General features: G+C 33.8%; 1 protein-coding gene across 2 annotated transcripts in view; it reads right to left on the reverse strand.

The window, feature by feature from the left end:
• Nucleotides 1-3,507: 3,507 nt before the first annotated feature.
• Nucleotides 3,508-19,744, reverse strand: part of STPG2 (sperm tail PG-rich repeat containing 2) — a 594,891-nt gene continuing 578,654 nt past the window's right edge. For both annotated transcript variants that reach the window (XM_045067076.1, XM_045067077.1), the window contains 2 exons: nt 9,080-9,228; nt 3,508-3,795 (listed from right to left, as the gene is read on the reverse strand). In XM_045067076.1, coding sequence (XP_044923011.1) covers nt 3,795; nt 9,080-9,228 — 150 coding nt within the window. In that variant the 3' untranslated portion in view covers nt 3,508-3,794. The remainder of the gene's footprint in view (nt 3,796-9,079; nt 9,229-19,744) is intronic.

The following is a 19,744-nucleotide window of genomic DNA, read 5'->3' on the forward strand; positions in this document are numbered from 1 at the left end:
TTAAGTCTAATATTCCACATAATCCTATAGATTACATAGATCCCCATTCACTTTTGATGCAATTTACAAGATGAAATTCAAAATGAGAATATTTTTGTTTTTAGAATAGTGTCTTTCTTTTTATAAATCATTTTGCAACAAGATTTAAGACATATTTAACCTTCAGAAGAGAAGACAATCTTCAGTAATGAATTTATGCCTCCCCTATGATGTTATCTACTAAGAATGATGTTAAAACCCACTTTGGATCTTTCATTATTTGACCGTAGAGAAAATTATATGGATAGGCACCAAGGCAAACTGAAGACAGTTCATCAATAAGATCTACCTCATATGAAGATAAAATCATAATCCTTAGAGTATGTATCATTCTGGATATCTGAATTACCTAGACAGCTGAGCTATAACCTTTTAAATACTATCAATGAAAAATTTTAATTCTTTTTAATGGACACATTTCTTAAATCTGCTATGCACTTCACTGTCATGCTAAGTAGATGCTTAATGAAACTTTCTTGACTCCTCAGTCATTATTACATAATATTTGTTACTTAATGTAGTAAAATATGATTTTAGACTTAAGTGTATAATGAAAGACTTATTTCATTGTGCTGAAGGGGCCCTGACCAAGATATGGTCTTGAATTTTCTTTCTTGATGTCAACTTGGTTTTTAATTATCTGTTGCCTCATATAGCAGCTGCTCTGTGAAATATTAAGTGGTATCTCATGGATTGATGTTATCCTCTTCTACAGGCTTTTCTTCTTGTTCAGAAAAATTGTCATCTTTATTATTGTGTTAATTAGCATCACTCAAAGTTTTGTCTCTAACTGAACGTCATTAGCTCAAAACCACTTCCCCAAATCTCATATCCTTTCTTCTATGCTAAGTACATTACTTTCAAAAGAGCATAGAGAAAACACTCCTCACCCTTCAAGAATTAGGTAAAAAATTTTGGAGAAGTAGCTTACGTAACGTTTTACACACACACACACACACACACACATGTGCACATGTATGAGATAATTCTGCAGACAAGACTCCAATATTTTTTAGTGCTTGTCATTTATTAGAACTCTAGGTGTAAGTAATACAGGGGATCCTACATAAACAAATTCATGTTCAGTAGTTATGAGTGCAAGATTACAAACAGAAGCTTTTTTGAGTTTTATAGAGAAGTCTCAGCTTTTAAACTATATACTACAAAAGTAAACTACAAATAGTTTTTTAGATTATAGTTTATAGTATATCTAGTTTATAGATCATATATATAATTTCTAAATAAATAGTCTCTGTTAAATATGATATGTAATTTCTTTGTAGAGATACATTATTAATTTCTAAAGGTTTAGTATTAAATCCCATGAAAACTGCTTCAAGCATTTCGTCCAAATTTAGGAATAATCACTGGTAAGGTCTGATTTAAAGTAATGGAAATTAGGGCACATAAAGTACATTTTCAACAACCTTGGAGATAAAGAGGTAGATAATTTTGCAGAGCTGCTAAAAATGAAGTACAGTGCTAGTTTCTTAATAGCTTCCAGCTGGAAAAAATACACTATGTAGTATTAATTAACATACCAGAAAGCAAGAAAAGAAGTAATATCTTTAAAATCAGGGGCACCTGGGTGGCTCAGTCGCTAAACATCTGCCTTCTGCTCAGGTCATGATCCCAGAGTGCTGGGATTGAGCCCTGCATAGAATGCCACATTGGGCTTCCTGCTCAGCAGTGAGCCTGCTTCTCCCTCTCTCACCCCTCTGCTTGTGTTCACTCTCTTGCTGTCTCTCTCTTTCTGTCAAATAAATAAATAAAATATTTTAAAAAAATAAGATAAAATCAGGTATAGAGTTAGAAGTCACAAGGGAAGATCATTCAAATCATTGATCCTGTTTGCAATTTAGCTGCTTCTAACACTGGGGAACTATAGGCAGCATGCTCTAGTGTCAGTGAGAGCAGGGAATTATCTGTATTACCATAGTTAATGATCACTCTGGGCAACAGAGGGAAACCCCGATAGTCTAGCAGTAACAGCATATATTTTGGGAGTGTCCACATGGTGGATTGCCCTGCTCATGAAATTCCTTTGGTAATAACATTGAATATCTTGATCACTAACATATTAAGCAAAGGTTAAATTGGTCAATAACATTAAAGAACAAGAGATGATTAAAAAATATTTCTAAATAAAAAATTGCCTCCGCAAAATGAGCTCTATAATTATCATGTAAGAGACAAGTTTCCTCAAGGAAAACTAATATTAAGTAATAGTGATGGTTCAATTGAAGAAATGAAAACTAACTAAAGCAAATAAAAAACTTATTGGATACAATTATTGGAAAGGATCAGTTGGTGGTGGGGGAGGTCTTTTCCAATTAGTTCTGTTCTTCCAGCTAGTTCTAGTCTGGAGAATTTTTACACAGTTTTAGGATTATAGACATAAGAATTAGTTCTACTGAATAATTAATACATTATCTTGAGAGTTGTGACCAGTGAACTCTCCCACATTCTGAATTTTCATCTTTCTATTTTTCTTTCATGAACAGATTTTCATATTATGTGATCTATCATAGAGAAATATAATTAAGAGGAAGACAATAAAAATAATCCATAAGGTACTACCTGAAAAGAATACATGCAAGGTTGTTACAACATATGTAATGTACTTCAAATGCTCTTGCTTTTCTGAAATTTCTGTGACCAAAACTATATTTTACATGGTTCACATGACATATAAACAGGCAACTGCTGAAAAAAATACTATAGGGATGACAGAAACTTTGGGAATTATGTAGGTAGAGTTTAATTTCACCAAATAAACGCCTAGAGGAAAATAGAGGTTCCAAGTCTTCATCCCAGAGTACAGTAGCTGGGGAGTTGTTAGATACTGGGTAGCTGTGGTATTTGATCAACTCATTTGGCAATGGTGAAGCACAAGCTATGTTTGAAAACTACTGATCTAGCACACCAGCTGCTTTACAGCCATAGAACAAAGATCCAGAACTTTAGTTAGGGTTACATAACTAGAACATGAGCTCAGAGTTTCTTTTTTTTTTTTTTTTTTTTTTTGAGACAGAGAATGATCACAAGCAGGGGGAGGGATAGAGGGAGAGGAAGAGAGAGACTAAGCAGACTCTGCACTAAGCACAGAGACCAGCATGAGGGCTTGATCTCAGGACCCTGAGATCATGACCTGAGCTGACATCAAGAGTCAGATGCTTAACCAACTGAACCACCCAGGAGCCCCTGTGTGTTGCTGTAATTTAATCACTTTTCCCTTGATCTCCTATCTATACATAAACATCACACAAAGTAAAACATACACAAAGTAAATAATATTTTTGTGACTCTTGCTCTCTACTTTTATAATTTCAGAGAAATGAAGAATAAGAAAATAAGTGGATAACACATACATGTAATAACATCATGTACTTATTTTCAGGACGCCTAGTATTTGGAAAGTAATTGTAGTCTCTGGTTAGAGAATGAAATACAAAAGTAAAAAAGAAAGGGTTTTCAGATGTCTTTATTCAGCGTTGTGTTTTATATGGAAGCGTTAATAATACATGTTTAGAAAGAATGCAATGAATATATATATACTGCTGTTGTAATAGGAAATTTTTGAGAAAAAAAGAACTAAATGTCTTGCAAGAACAGATTTTTCTATCTCTTGAGGTTAGAAGAGCAATTATATTCCTTTGAGTAGCTGATGGAGGGCATCATCAAAATGGAACTGCTTCTTTGTGAGAGAACTGTCAGCTTACCTTTATGTTAATAGATAATACCTTTAGAATATATCTGTGGGGAAAGAAAAGCTGTTTCAGTAAGTGTTGTCTCTATTGTACTTCTCAACCTAAGCCAAAATATTCTTTCAGATTGCTCCTCTATTTCATTACCTCAAATAAAATAAAGATACAAAAATTTCACAAAACACTCTTTCCTTCTGATCAGATTGACTAAGTATCACTGATACCAGGTAGTTCATATTATGTGATAATCCTAGCTTTTAGATTGTCCTAATGACTCTGCTGGGGACTCAAAGTAGTTAAAAGTATATATTAAATATATATAATACCTGCAGTAGTTTGGATATTATGCCATAATATTAATGTATTTAATCCAGCTGAGAGAACAGAAAAGAAATAGCAACCAAATAAGCTGTTTATACTTTCAAAATATAATTTAATATACTAATTTTCCCATTGGTTAATATTCTGGGAATTAAGCTTATTTGTAATTACATTTTTTATAAAATGTACTTGTAACACGTAAGAGGCTATACTAGATTTTTTTTTTTAAGATTTTACTTATTTATTTGACAGAGAAAGAAAGACAGAGCACAAGTCAATGGGGGGGGGGGGTTTATAGCAGGCAGCAAACTGAGGGAGAGGGAGAAGCAGGCTCCCCAGTGAGTGGTCCTGGATCTCAGGACCCCAGGATCAGAACTGAGCAGAAGGCACTTAACCGACTGAGCCATTTATGTGCCTGAGGCTGTACTAGATTTCTTCTCAAAAGAAATATCAATTCTTTCACTAAGTTTTATGTATGTGAGACTACACATAACAAAAATATTTTATGTTCATTTCCATTATGACCAGGAACAGTTGAACAAAATGTGGCTTGATTGACACAGGGTAACCTGTGAAGTCCACAAATTGGTTTTAACACCATCATCCCTGTTATTTGGTATTCAGATGGCAATTCTTTCCCCATTTTTAATCACCCAACACCCTTCTGTTGCATGGCTTGTTCCCTTTCATTCAAACATAAGTGAAGCTGATAGCAGCCCTTTGAACATGTTAACTCACTCATTTTTCTTTACAGTTAATGTAGTGGTTTAGCCAAGCACTATATTTCTCTCTAATTGTGAAATAAAATTGTTTTTCCTGAAAGTTAATTAAAGGAGGAAGCCTCCATATGACACTATACTGGCTGAAATGCAGAGAAATTCTGAATGGAAATCTTATGTCAGTTTGTGATGTTCTCTCGTAGTAATCCTAGGAGAGCATATAAACAGAAAAGAGAAATAGTCTTTCTGTTCATCTGTAATGGTGATTAGTTGAATAAGGAGCGAGTTTGGTTTTATCTTCTGAAGGTTTATTTCACAAAGGACTTAAGATGTGGGTGGGCATGTCTGGGATACTAAAACACTTTTGAAGGACTTATTTTTGTGTGACATCTGGTAAAAATAATTAAATAACTAACCATACAACCTTAACATATTCTTTTAGTTTATAATGTGACAATAATCTTAAAGGAATAGATTTGCAGCTAACAAATCATTGGGCACCACATCTAAAGCTAATGATGTACTATATGTTGGCTAACTGAACTTAACAAAAAAGAAATAGATTTTCAAGAAAGTTTGATAAGAACATACATTTCCTTAAAATAGAATATGCGCTTTTTAGTAGGATGTTGAGTAAATATATTTAGGAGATATTCTTTCCAATTGTAAATGTCCATCAAAGTTATCGAATTTCAGAAATTGTTTTAGAGGTAAAAAGGAAAGAAAGCAAGTTATAGTAAAGGAAGAATTTCAGATATGGCAGAGTAAGTCACTGCAGACCAAGTCTCTGAGAAAAATTACAGAATTTATTTTTGCTTAGGTTTATTTAAGAGAATGGAGAGCTACACAACCATGTCTTGTAAAGCCCAGGAACCTGGTGAGAAAGGTGAGGAGGGAATAGCATTGAAATGAGCCTCACATTCCCTTAGACGACTCTTTGAGTTTTTAAGAAGCATGGAAGACAACTACAAACTAGATAGGAATCTAAATTGAGACTTTGGCTCTCTCAGGGTCTATAGAAACAAACCTTAGAGTTCAAATTCAAGACAATAGGACACGAAGGGACAAAATCCCAAAGAACAGGAAGGAACACAAATGAGTCTGAGATTGTATTAATTTTCCCCTCAGGACATTTGTTTGATTTTATCTGATATGGGGGTAGTGTCAAAAGACTAAGAAGTAGAGTCAAAAGTGCAGCTAAAGATCTAGGCAGTTGCACAGAGTATTTGGTAGTTTCAAAGACTGAAAGTAAAAATATTAGAGGAAGAACTCTAGTGATTGTCACTGACTTCCTGCTAAGATCACAGAAAGGTCATACCCTGGGAACATACCTGATGGTCATTAGATCAACACTCACAAAAACATGAAGCCCAATCCTGAACAAGCAAAATCGCACACTGGGAAGAGATGGTTGTACCCCATACGTAAGAAGCCTGAGAGAAAGTGAAAGGATGTTCTGTCTGGAGGAAGATCATATGAGATAAAGCATCAAATTACCTATGTAATTTTTCATAAGTTATGACCAACATTTGATCAAGCTTAGACATGCCAGGGGACAGAATCAAAAGATAGAAACTGAGAGAATAAAAGGACAATAAAAACATATCCAAAGGTGATTCAGAGTTTGTGTCCTTTAACATAAATAAAGGATAAAATGTGACAAAATTGTTGAGAAGATAGAGAACCTCTCCATATAATTGAAATTTATAAGCAATAATGAAAAGGAAATTATAGAATTAAAAATATAATGATTAACATTAGGAATACAATAGATGTGTTTAACTTCAGATTGGACCATTGAAGAGATTAGTGAACTAGAAGAGTGTTAGAAAATATACAGACAGAAAAGAATATACAAGATACATGAGATGCAGTAAAGAAAGAGATTTAATATCTGTAATTGCATTTTCAAAATATAAAGGAGGATGTTATAAAAGCAATATTTTAAGAATAGTGGGTGATGATTTTCCATAACTAATAAAAAGACATCAACCTACACAATTCAGAACTTTAGCGTACACCAAGGAACATTTGGGTAGAGACAGGAAAACCTAAGGACATTAAAAATAATTTCTTAAAATGCATAGAGAAAATTTGAAAAAGCAGCCAGATAAATAAAAAGCACATCATTTTCAAAGAAAAAACATTTTCTTAGAAACCTTGGAAAGCATTATACAATGCGATGACACTTTTAAAGTGCTAAAAGAATATATATAGGAACCTCTAATTCTTTATCCAGTAAAAATATTCTTTGAAAATGAAGATGAAATAAAAATGATTCTAAACAAAAAAGGAGAAAACTCATCAATAGCAAACCTTCATGAACACAAATTAAAAGCAGTTCATTAGAAAGAAGAATAATGATAGCACAGAAAAGCACAGCAATGCAAGAAGGAATAAAGAACAATGAAACATAAATATATGGGTAAATCTAAATAAATATAATTTGAGAAATGACAATAACAACATTTTATGGGATCAAAAAATAGATATAGATTGAAAATTATAACATTTAGGGGCACCTGGGTGGCTCAGTGGGTTAAAGCCTCTGCCTTCAGCTCAGGTCATGGTCCCAGGGTCCTGGGATGGAGCCCCACATCGGGCTCTCTGCTCAGTGAGGAGCCTGCTTCCCCCCTTTCTCTCTGCCTGCCTCTCTGCCTACTTGTGATCTCTGTCTGTCAAATAAAATAAAAAAATTTTTAATTAAAAAAAAGAAAAAAGAAAATTATAACATTTGTAGTACAAAAGTGAGGACAGTAGTTTTAAATGATGTTAAATAGCTTTTGTATTTTTGCACTTTAAAGAATTACTACATATTAATAAGTAATAATGACCATGAGTAGTAAATGGGCTACTGCTCTCTGTCATAACAAAATATGTAATAGAGTGGAGCTAAAATTAAAAATAAAACATTATTGGGGTGCCTGGGTGGCTCAGTGGGTTAAGCCTCTGCCTTCAGCTCAGGTCGTAATCTCAGGGTCCTGGGATCGAGTCCCGCATTGGGCTCTCTGCTCAGCAGGGAGCCTGCTACACCCCCACCCCCCCACGTCTGCCTGTTTGTGATCTCTCTGTCAAATAAATAAATAAAATCTTTTAAAAAATTATTGTAGACATTGTTTTCCAATATACTGATGAAATCACTATTCCAAAACATAGATGTTCTAGACCAGTATCGTCCAATAGAAATATAATATGAGCCTATGATCACATTTAAATGTAAAAATTAACAGTTGATAATAATCATAATAGTATATTTAACCCAGTATATCTGAAATACTATCATTTCAACATATATAAAATTTAAAAAGTATTAATCAGATATTTTATACCCTTTTTTTGTCAAACTAAGTCTTCAAAATCTGGTGTGCATTTTAGACTTACAGTACATATCAATTTGAAATAGCCATATTTCAAGTGCTCAATAATCACATGGGTCTAGTGGCTACCATTATGGATGGCAGAGGTCCATGCTCTGGCAAGAATAAATTCTGATGACATCTAGATTAAATCTAATCTACTACTCCAGTAAGTAGTCTAACAATTTATCAGATATTAAATTCTATATTTTATTATTTTAATTTTAATAAGTACTTTTTTGTTTAGAATCTAATTCTCTAACAATTAATATAATCTCAGTAGTTTCCTGAAATATAACATTAACGTCATTTTGTGGTGTAGATACTGGAATGAAAAGCAACCTCTTTTGGAATACAGTAACATCAGATTATTCAAGCCCATCCTATGGTACCAAAAAACCCCCAAATAAAACCTAAACCACTGTTAGTCATTACTATACACTTGGTGTTTAACCCATACCTATTAACTATTTACTTGGGAATATTCTTAGTTCAAACTTGCTTGATAATACAATTTGTTTGAAAAAGCCTATATATTTCACTGAGATGTAATCTCACAATAACTGACTAGACCATGGCATTATTTTGTAGATTCTTTGTTTTAAAAGATAGGTTAATTGAAAGAAACACAGTCAGCTTCACCTCATTAAGGTAACTCTCCTATCTTAGTGTTAAAGGCAAATGAAAAGTATACTTTCTAAAAACGGTATTCTTGACCAGGTTCATCATTTATTTCTAGAAGCATGCATAGTGGTCTCTACTATAATATGTTAATTACCCCCAGCGATATAAACAACCAAGCTCTAGAATAAGGATACAAATACATTGCTTTGAAGACAGAAAAAAATTATCTGTCTCAGAGATTCTGTATGACAGTTAATTCATGGACTGTAAAAATGTAGCAACCCTATGATTCAGTGAGAACAAGCACACTTACCATTTAGAAGATTTTACTTTGCTTTCTGGATTTTTTTGTTTGGCTTTTTGTTTTACAGTAAAAGTGTTTTCTCTCATAATCAGTGAAGGATTTGGTAGAGTGACATTAAATGTCTTCTTCAAAACAGAATGTCTTAAAAATGGACTGAGCTATGGATATTCAAACAAAAGAATAGGATATGTTAATTATGTCATTCATAAAACTTTGAGAAATTATTTTTATAAATCTATAAAGAGCTCATTAATGTAAATAAGTTACAGCTTACCAATACCATTCATTAATACTGTACACTTTAAGATTCCTAGGGTTAATATCTATAAATGTGCTTTAATGTATAAAATAATTACTAGTCATAAGGGTAACTTATGTTGAAGATTATACATATTTGAGACCAAATCATTCATGAAACTTTATATCATGTTTTAAAAAACAAGTTTTTTGTATATATCAATATTAAATCATCTTTATTCTCAAAATAAATTTTGCTTCTAATGAAGGTAGACACCAATTTCTCAGATGTGCCTTTTCTTAACATATATCATTTCAATAAAAAATACTGATTAAATGCATATCATCTGCCCAAAACTATTTTTGGTATTATGAACATGCAGTAACAAGATGAAGTTTACCTGAATTCACCATTTACTTACCACTGAAAACACTGAGAAAGCAAAAATCTAAAAACAAAAGGAAAGAAAGAAAAATAGAAAGAAAAAGTATCTGATTTTAATTTGCTGTGAGGGATGTTTACTAAATCTCTTGCAAAAAGAAAATCATTAAAAAAAATAATGGAAATAATCCTAAAATTTATATGGAGCCAGAAAAGATCCTGAATAGCCAGAGGAATATTGAAAAAGAAAACCGAGGTTTGTGGCATCACAATTTCAGACTTCAAGTTCTATTACAAAGCTATAATTATCAAGATAGTATGGTACTGGCACCAAAACAGACATGTAAATCAATGGAACAGAATAGAGAGCCCAGAAATAGACCCTCAACTCTATGGTCAACTAATCTTTGACAAAGCAGGAAAGAGTATGCAATGGAAAAAAGACAGTCTTTTCAACAAACGGAGTTGGAGAAATAGAACAGCCACATTCAGAAGAATGAAACTGGACCATTTCCTTACAACACACACAAAAATCAACTCCAAATGGATGAAGGACCTCAATGTGAGACAGGAGTCCATTAAAATCCTTGAGGAGAATACAGGCAGCAACCTCTTGTACCTCAGCCACAACAACTTCTTCCTGGAAACATCGCTGAAGGCAAGGAAAGCAAGGGCAAAGAACTATTGGGACTTCATCAAGATAAAAAGCTTCTGCACATCAGAGGAAACAGTCAGCAAAACCAAAAGACAACTGACAGATGGGAGAAGATATTTGCAAATGACATATCAGATAAAGAGCTAGTATCCAAAATCTATAAAGAACTTATCAAACTCAACACCCAAAGAACAAACATTCCAATCAAGAAATGGGCAGAAGACATGAACAGACATTTCTGTAAAGAAGACATTCAAGTGGCCAACAGACATATGAAGAAGTGCTCAACATCACTTGGGATCAGGGAAATACAGATCAAAACTACAGTGAGATACCACCTCATACCAGTCAGAATGGCTAAAATTAACCAGTCAGGAAACAACAGGTGTTGGCAAGGATGCAGAGAAAGGGGAACACTCCTACATTGTTGGTAGGAATGCAATGCAGCCACTCTGGAAAACAATGTGGAATTTCCTCAAAACGTTGAAAATAGAGATACCCTACAACCAAGCAATTGCACTACTGGGTATTTACCCCCAAAGATACAAACATAGTGGTCTGAAGGGCCACGTGCACCCAAATGTTTATAGCAGCAATGTCCACAATAGCCCAACTATGGAAAGAGCCTAGGTGTCCATCAACAGATGAATGGATAAAGAAGAGGTGGTATATATATATATACAATGGAATACTATGCAGTCATCAAGAAAAGAAATCTTGCCATTTGTAATGATGTGGACAGAACTAGAGGGCATTATGCTAAGTGAAATAAGTCAATCAGAGAAAGACAATCATCATATGACCTCACTGATATGAGAAATTTGAGAAACAAGGTAGAGGATCATAGGGGAAGTGAGAGAAAAATGAAATAAGACGTAACCAGAGAGGGAGATAAACCATAAGAGACTCTTAGTTTCAGGAAACAAAATGAGGGTTGCTGGGGGTGTGGGTGTGAAGGATGGGGTGGCTGGGTGATGGACATTGGGGAGGGTATTCATCAGTCTTACACAATTCACAGCACTCCACATGGAGAGTGCTGTGAATTGTGTAAGACTGATGAATCACAGACCTGTACACCTGAAACAAATAATACATTATATGTTAATAAAAAATGGACTATTTATTGCACTGATATTTATTGAGTGATAGTATAGTGCTATCAACACTTATCTTTTGTGGGTTCTCATGCCCCTCTCTCCAAGAACACTGTACAACAGGATACATAAAGAAGTTGGGAATTAAGGTGAGTAGTTGTAAGTACAAAATGTTGGGAATATGGCATTCTTAGATTTATAGTTTTCGTTGTCTGCATGTGAGAGATTTAGGTTTCAGGTTTCAAAGTTTCAGGTTTAGAGTCATCTTCATATAGAAGGATAATTAATAGATCTCAGCACAATTTTGAACTTGGACACTTCAAATGTCTGTAGCCTTTGGAAGGTTATTCCCCCTCTCTGAACTTCACTTTCTTTTTCAAATGGAATTAATGCTATCTACCTTATATAGACTGGGTCTACTAATTGAATTAAAGTATATAAAGTAGTCTTTATTTCTGAGAAGCAATATAGCTTAGTGGTTAAAAGCACGGGCTTTTGGTTGGAACTCAATCTTGCCTTGCTATCTGCTTTCTGTCTGCCCTTAAGTAACTCATTTCTGTCTGTCCTTAAGTAACTCTCCCTATGCTTTGGTTTTATATTTTAAAAAAATAAGGATGATAAAACAATAACTATTTTTAGTATTGTTTTGATAATTAAATGAATTCCTATATTTAAAGCATAAAAAAGCCTGGCATATCAAAAACATTATGTATCAAGTATTATTATTATCAAAAACATTATGTAAGTATCAATTATTATTATTATTATTATTGTCTTGTACAGTGTCTCTCCAAAAGTAAATACTTCATAACAACATATATAAAAATAAATTTTTATTCCTATAGTTAGGGAACTGTGAAACAGAGCAGGGAAAATTAGTCTTTAGTCTAGTGGTATGCAAAAACACTGAAAGTTCACTGGGTTATATTATTCCAGCAGGATAAATTAAAAGACAGATTATTTTCATGATCAGAAAATGAGAACAGAGTCAGGCAATCCCCACATCTTGCTGTCAGAAAATATAAATTTTTTCATCAATGTTCTCTTTTAAAAGCATGATTAAACAGAATATGTTTATACAATTCCAAGAAATATAATGCAACACAAGGAAAATAACATTAATTTGAGTAACACCTAGTACTTATTTACAATATAAAAAATACACATTTCAGGAAAAATATAATAAAATTAGAACAAAACAAAGTGGAAGTATGAACTCAATCATTTAAAAACTTTAAAAGGACATTTTAAATAACTATTAAGTTAAAGAAAATGTAAATATAAATGTTTTAGAAAAAATACAGAAGAACAAACCAACATTCATAGAATTAACCCCAGAGCGGCAGTCATAATCCAAAATGTTTTATGACTTAAAAAAGGAAAATAGGAAATTCCACTTAATATTCCTTTCACTTATTCCACAAGTGAATATCAAATGTCTTCAACATGCGAGGCACTGACTGTACTAGGGTCTAATGACAAAATTGCCAACTAACAAGACGAAATTCCAGGCCTTGTGAAATCTACAACCAATAATCTGATAATCATAAAATAAATGTAAAATCAGACAGTGATAAGAACTCTCAAGGAGAGGTACACAAAGATAAACAGAAGACGTGACTTAGTAAAGGCAATCAGAGGCTTCATCAAGGAAGTGATGATCTGAAGGAAGGACAGACCCTCGCTAGGCTACAATGAGAAGAAAAATGGAGGGACATAGTCTAGGCTCAGAGACCAACATACACAAAGGGCTGTAGCATGCTCTAGTCAATGAAAGACCAGTGGGCCTGGAGTGGCATAGAGGAAGGGAGGCACTATGAAAGGTGATGATATAGAAGTAAGTAACCAGGTTGAGAATTTCAGTCCTTGTGCTAAAAGTAATGAGAGACCATTGATGTTTATTAAAAAGAGAGGGAGAGATGATTCTCTGATTTGCCTTTTGGAAAAATTATTCATTACTATATTTGACATTAATGTTTTTATTATACAAACATTGAATATCATATGTATTCTTACCTAACTACTAAATTAATGTATGTCACTCATTTCAACAGCAATTCTCTATTTTTGTTTATTGAAATAAGAATTAATCAGCAAGAGGTTTTCATATTATAATTACCTTCCAGAAGCAAGGGAGATTCAAGTCTGCTGCTCAAAGGAGAAGAAGGGGTTAGAGATGAAAATGGGCTAGTTATGTACAAATAGACTACTGAGAGATTATAGCCTGGGAGAAGGAAACAGGGTCAAGCCATTAAGAACTACCAAATTCTTGGCCATGTATGGAGAAGGAACCTATATAAGTTAGGAAAAGAGAGCAAGTGGACAGATATGTCAGGAAGTAGTGTGTCAGGGAAACCAGGAGAAGAGCATACAAGAGAGTATACCAAGATTTCAACCCTCCTGAAAAGTCTAATAGTAAGTAGACTAAAAACATTCTGCATATTGAGAGAAAAGAAGCACATTGATTAACTTGGTTGAAGTAAACTAAAATGATTATAAGCTAGACTGGAGGAAACTGATAAGAGACATAAAGAAGTACAGCACTAAGGAGAAACGTTTTCAACAACTAGCTGCAAAAGTAGAAATAGCCGAAGGTGAATGGAGGGTCTAGGAATATTGGTTATATTTTTTTTTAACAGAAGAGATTTGAAAGTATGTGTGTATACATTTATTTTAAAGATTTTATTTATTTATCTGACAGAGGGAAAGAGAGCACAAGCAGGGGAAGCAGCGAGGGAGAGGGAGAAGCAGGCTCCCCTCTGAGCAGGGAGCCCAACATGGGGCTCCATCCCAGGCTCCTGGGATTATGACCTGAGCTGGAGGCTGATGTTCAACCAACTGAGCCAAACAAGTGGCCCAAGATTTGAAACTATTTAAAAGACAATGGGAATCACCCTGTAATTGAGAGTGGGATATCTGATAGTGAAATGGTCCACAAAATGCAGTAGGGATAAAATCCATAGCATAAGACATATGGAGGTTTCAGTGTCCGATGGAAAAAAATGAGTAATCTTCCATAGTACTAGTTGAAAGGATTATAAAATAAATCCAGATATACATAAATTTATAAATGAAATAAAATGTAATTGGGGGAAAACTCCATCTGACCTCGTTTTGTTTGTTTTTCTCTATAGGTGGCTTCTAGTGTTCCTCTTACTCATGTTCCCATTAGGAATGACTAAGGAAATACATGAATACAGAAAACCTATTGAAATACAGGAATGGACATTTATCTTATGAAATTTTCAGATAATTACTGATAGATATAATAGTGATGGGAATGGATCGAAGGTTCATTTAGAGGTCCGATTCAAACCTCCTATCTCCCATTTTCAAACCAATTCCAAGAAAAATATATTGACTTCTGGAAGCTGACATTGTGTCTTTCTTGATCTAGAAATGAAATACTAGAGTCAGAATAGTTTTGAGAGGTCCCAAGTTTCAATCCTGGCAGAGTATGTAGAACAAACTTAGCAATGAGCATGGCCAATTTTGTTTCTGACGTTAGAGTTCAGACAAAGCCAAGATACTACTGCATTTGAATTTGGGAAGTGGAAGTAGAGTAGAGGTATCAGGCTCTATCCACAGCAGAGGAAATAAATAAAACTCTTGCTATGGCTATTCACCCCACCTCAAAGGCTACTGGGTCTGAAGGTCTAAAAGTGAATGTCTATCTAAGAAAGATTTAGAGAGGTGGTATGGTACCAGATATTATAAAATAATACAAATCTTTGTATTTTAAGCAATGTGGCTCAAGTCCAAAAGCAGGTGATAAATTTTGTGGAAAAGTCGTTTACTAGGCTTAAAATAAACACAGGCATTTAGCATATGATAAAATTGGCATTTCAAATCAACAGGAAAAGGATGTACTCAAAGGTTATTGGTACTGGTATAATAAGATTTGTAAAAAGCAAATGACTATCATAAACATAAAGATATGAAATATCATATATTTACATTATGGGCTCATGCAAATTTAAATATTTAAATGTTTTTTTAAAGTGGAGAATTAAAATAAATAGAAGAAAAGACAAGTCATATCAGGTCTAGGATTTTATTTTTAGGCAATTATTCTGATTCTTCACAAATTGGTAACTGACATGATTCTCACTTTATTGTTTTATAGAATAAGAATGCCAATAAAGTCTTTCAAAATTTTTAGAAAAAACTTCTGATAATATTTTATAAATTATTCTCAATATAGAAAAAAAATAGAATGCTGCTACGGTCATTTTATAAAGTTAGCTACATGATTCTAAAACATGGCTACTGTTCACTATCAAAAAATAGGCACACTATCCAACTTCAAGGCTTACTATAAAGCTACAATAATCAAGATAATGTGATATTGATGAAAGAACAGATACAGAGATAGATGGAACAGAATAAAGAGCCCAGGAAAAAATCCACAGAAATATGCCAACTGATCTTTGACAGAGGAGCAAAGGCATTACAATGGTGCAGAGACAGCCTTTCCAATAAATGGTGCTTAAACAAATGGACATCCAAATGCCCAAAATGGATCTAAACACAGACTTTACACTCTTCACAAAAATTAACTAAAAATGGATCTTAGACTTCCGTGTAAAATGCAAAAATATAAAATTCTTAGACGATAACATAGGAGAAAACCCAGATAACTGTGGGTTTGGCAGTAAATTTTTAGATGCAACACCGAAGGCATGACCCATGAAAGAAATCATTGAAAAACTGGCCTCCATTAAAATGAAAACTTCTTTTCTGCTGAAGATACTGTCAAGAACATGAGAAGACAAGACATAGACTGGGAGGAAATATTTGCAAAAGATACATCTGATGTGATATATATATATATATACAATGGAATACTATGCATCCATTAAAAAAAATGAAATCTTGTCATTTGTGACGACGTGGATGGTACTAGAGGATATTATGCTGAGTGAAATAAGTCAATCAGAGAAAGACAATTATCATATGATCTCCCTGATATGAGGAAGTTGAAAGGCAACGTCAGGGGTTTGGTGGGTAGGAAAGGATAAATGAAACAAGATGGGATCGGGAGGGAGACAAACCATAAGAGACTCTTAATCTCACAAAACAAACTGAAGGTTGCCAGCGGGAGGTGGGTAGGGAGAGGGTGATGGGGTTATGGACATTGGGGAAGCTATGTGCTATGGTGAGTGCTGTGAAGTGTAAACCTGGCAATTCACAGACCTGTACCCCTGGAGCTAATAATACATTATATGTTAATTTTTTTAAAAAGATACATCTGATAAAGAACTGTTATCCAAAACATAAGAAGAGCTTTTCAAACTTGAACAGTGTGATTAAAAAATGGGCAAAAGATCTGGACAGTCATCTCAGCAAAAAAGATATACAGATGGCAAATAAGCATGTGAAAAGATGCTTAACACCGTATGTCACTAGGGAATTGCAAATTAAAACAAGATGCCATTACATACCTACTCAAAGGACCAAAACTCAAAAAATGGACACCACCAAATGCTGGTAAGGATGTAGTGCAACAGGAACTCACTCACTGCTAGTGAGAATATAAAATAATACAGCCACTTGGAGAGAGTTTTGTGGTTTCTTACAAAATTAAACATATTCCTACCATGAAATCCACACTCCTTGGTATTTACTCAAATGCGTTGAAACCTTATGTCCACAAAAACCCTGCATACAGGTGTTTATAGCAGCTTTGTTTATAATTGTCAAAACTTGGAAACAGCAAAAATATCCTTCAGTAGGTGAATAAACAAACCGTGGTACATCTAGACAATGGGATATAATTCAGTGCTAAAAAGAATGAGCTATCAGGCCATGAAAAGCCATGGAGGAACCTTATATGCATATTACTAGCTGACAGAAGCCAAGCTTAAAAAAACTGTATACTGTATGATTCCAACTATATGACACTGTGGAAAGACAAAACGATGGAGACAGTATAAAAGATAAGTGGTTACCAGGGGTTAGTGGGAAGTAGGGATGAATAAGCAGAAACAAAGGAATTTTTAGAGCAGTGAAACTGTTCTGCATGATACCATAATGTTGGCTACATATTCTTATGCAATTGTCCAAACCCAGAGAGTTACGGCATCGAGTGAACCCTAATGTGAACTACAAACTCTGGGTGATAATGATGTGTTGGGGTATGGTTCACTAATTGTAATAAATATACACTGTGATGGAGGGTGTTGATAGTAGGGAGGCTGGGGTGGGGCAGGGAGTATACGGGAACTCTCTGCATTTTCCACTCAATTTTGCTACGAACAGAAAACTACTCTAAAAAAAGTCTGTTAAAAATAAGTGGAATACATTGGGGGTGGGGGGATGCTGTGGTGAGTGCTGTGAAGTGTATAAACCTGGCGAATCACAGACCTGTACCCCTGGGGCTAAAAATACATTATATGTTAAAAAAAAATAAGTGATTCTAAAATTCATCTGAAAAGATAGACAAGGAAAAATAGATTGGTAAGTTTTTAATAATGAAAATAATGAGAAAAAGCTTGCCCTGTAATAGATTAAATAATCTAAATAGCCATAATGATTAAAATAGGGATACACAGGTATGGTATTTGACAGACAAATTTTGGGGTGGAAAGAATTTTTATTAAACTCAAAGGTTGCCATGTCCTGTATGTTTCCATTCTAAACTCTAACTTGTCTAACATGATTAATTCCTCCCCTTAGAGTATTTTTAAATGTTATTTCATCTCATCTCTTTAATATAAGTTAAATAAAAAATAAGACATGTATGGCAAACTGTTCAAGAATGCATCTATATGTTATTATCACTGAAAATACGTACTTAGAAGCTGAGGATGGTAAACAACATAAAATAAATGGTTAAAAATCATGAATGCTATAAATTGTAGAAGGAGAATGATTAACAAGTATATGAAGAGACAGATTAGGTCCAGAAACAACTAAAAAGCTGAATCTAAATTAAACATTAAATCTTACACTCTGACATTTGAGAAATGGGGTGATGTTAACAGGAAGCTAGAGAGAAAAACAATCTAATGGCTCAAATAACCACATAGAACAGGTGACAATAACCAAAGAGCTAAACTCTAGCAGTTATTAAAATGTTGGGTGAGAAAATGAAGGGATTGGATGACAGCACATAATCGTAAGTTCTTAACTATACACAAATATCTTCAAATTAACAACTTGCTTCTTCTTGAATCATAGGCTAGCAGAAGTAAAAAGACTGCCATTCTTGCCATATAGAAAGGAACACAGTTATTTAGTATTCCAAGCATTTGCTACCTGAAGCTAGAATGAATATGAGATGGCTCTTAAGTGTATTTGATCTGCATTGAAACCATGTTCAGACTGTAGCTTTCAGAATACAAAAGTATCTGAAACTACTTGTCTGCAGCCAAGAGTCACCTAATGTCCACTTAGACTTTCCCATTCTGTGTTCTGTGGTTTGCAAAACTGATTTAAAATTAATCTGAGCTAAAGGACAATTTATATATGCCATTTCATTGAAATTATGATGAATGTGTTTGAAATTTGAATTACAATTAATGTAATATCAATACAATGTTAAAATCTGTGTTTTCCTTCTCAAACTCATAATGAAATAAAAGTTAAAATGGCTATACTTAAATTTGCCATGTCGATAGTTTTCATGAAATTATAATATGGTATATATTTATTATGTGAAGTAAAACACATTGCTTAGGACATTTTAGTCACAACGAGTCATTAGGGTACTTTTATGCTTATGTTTGGTAAAATAACTACTATATCTTTTCTGGGGTCCTGAATAGCTATCCAAGCCACAGTGGGATATTAAAAACACAAAATGTGTTACACTGTTCCCTTCCAGTGAAGGATAAGAGAACAAAGACCTGATAACTTTTGCATAGTGATTAGAAGTATGTACTTGGAAGAAAGAATCAGCAAGTATTGGATCTAAGTCTACTGAATAGCTTCAAAAATCAATGTCCTGAAAGACTGAGGAACTATTATAGGTTAAAGGAGACAAACGAACACGGCAATTAAAGACAACAGATGACACTGAATGTAGAAAATTAGAATAAGGAATGTATCATAGATAATGGTATTGTAACAATATAAAATTTCCAGGATTTTATCATTGTTTTGTTGTTAATTTAGAAAATATCTTTGTTATCAGAGGTACGTTCTGAAGCATTTAAAGACAAAAGATTGTGATATCTGGTAAATTCAAATGGTTAGACAAGATATAATTCCACAATTATAATAATGTATAAATGTACATGTACATATATGGATGACAGTGAGTGTGTAAGAGAGAAAAATAAAAAGACAGAGAAAGCAAAAAT

The sequence above is a fragment of the Mustela putorius genome, unplaced genomic scaffold (genome assembly GCF_011764305.1).
Source record: "Mustela putorius furo isolate JIRA1106 unplaced genomic scaffold, ASM1176430v1.1 tig00003871_pilon_pilon_pilon, whole genome shotgun sequence".
Lineage (NCBI taxonomy): Eukaryota > Metazoa > Chordata > Mammalia > Carnivora > Mustelidae > Mustela > Mustela putorius.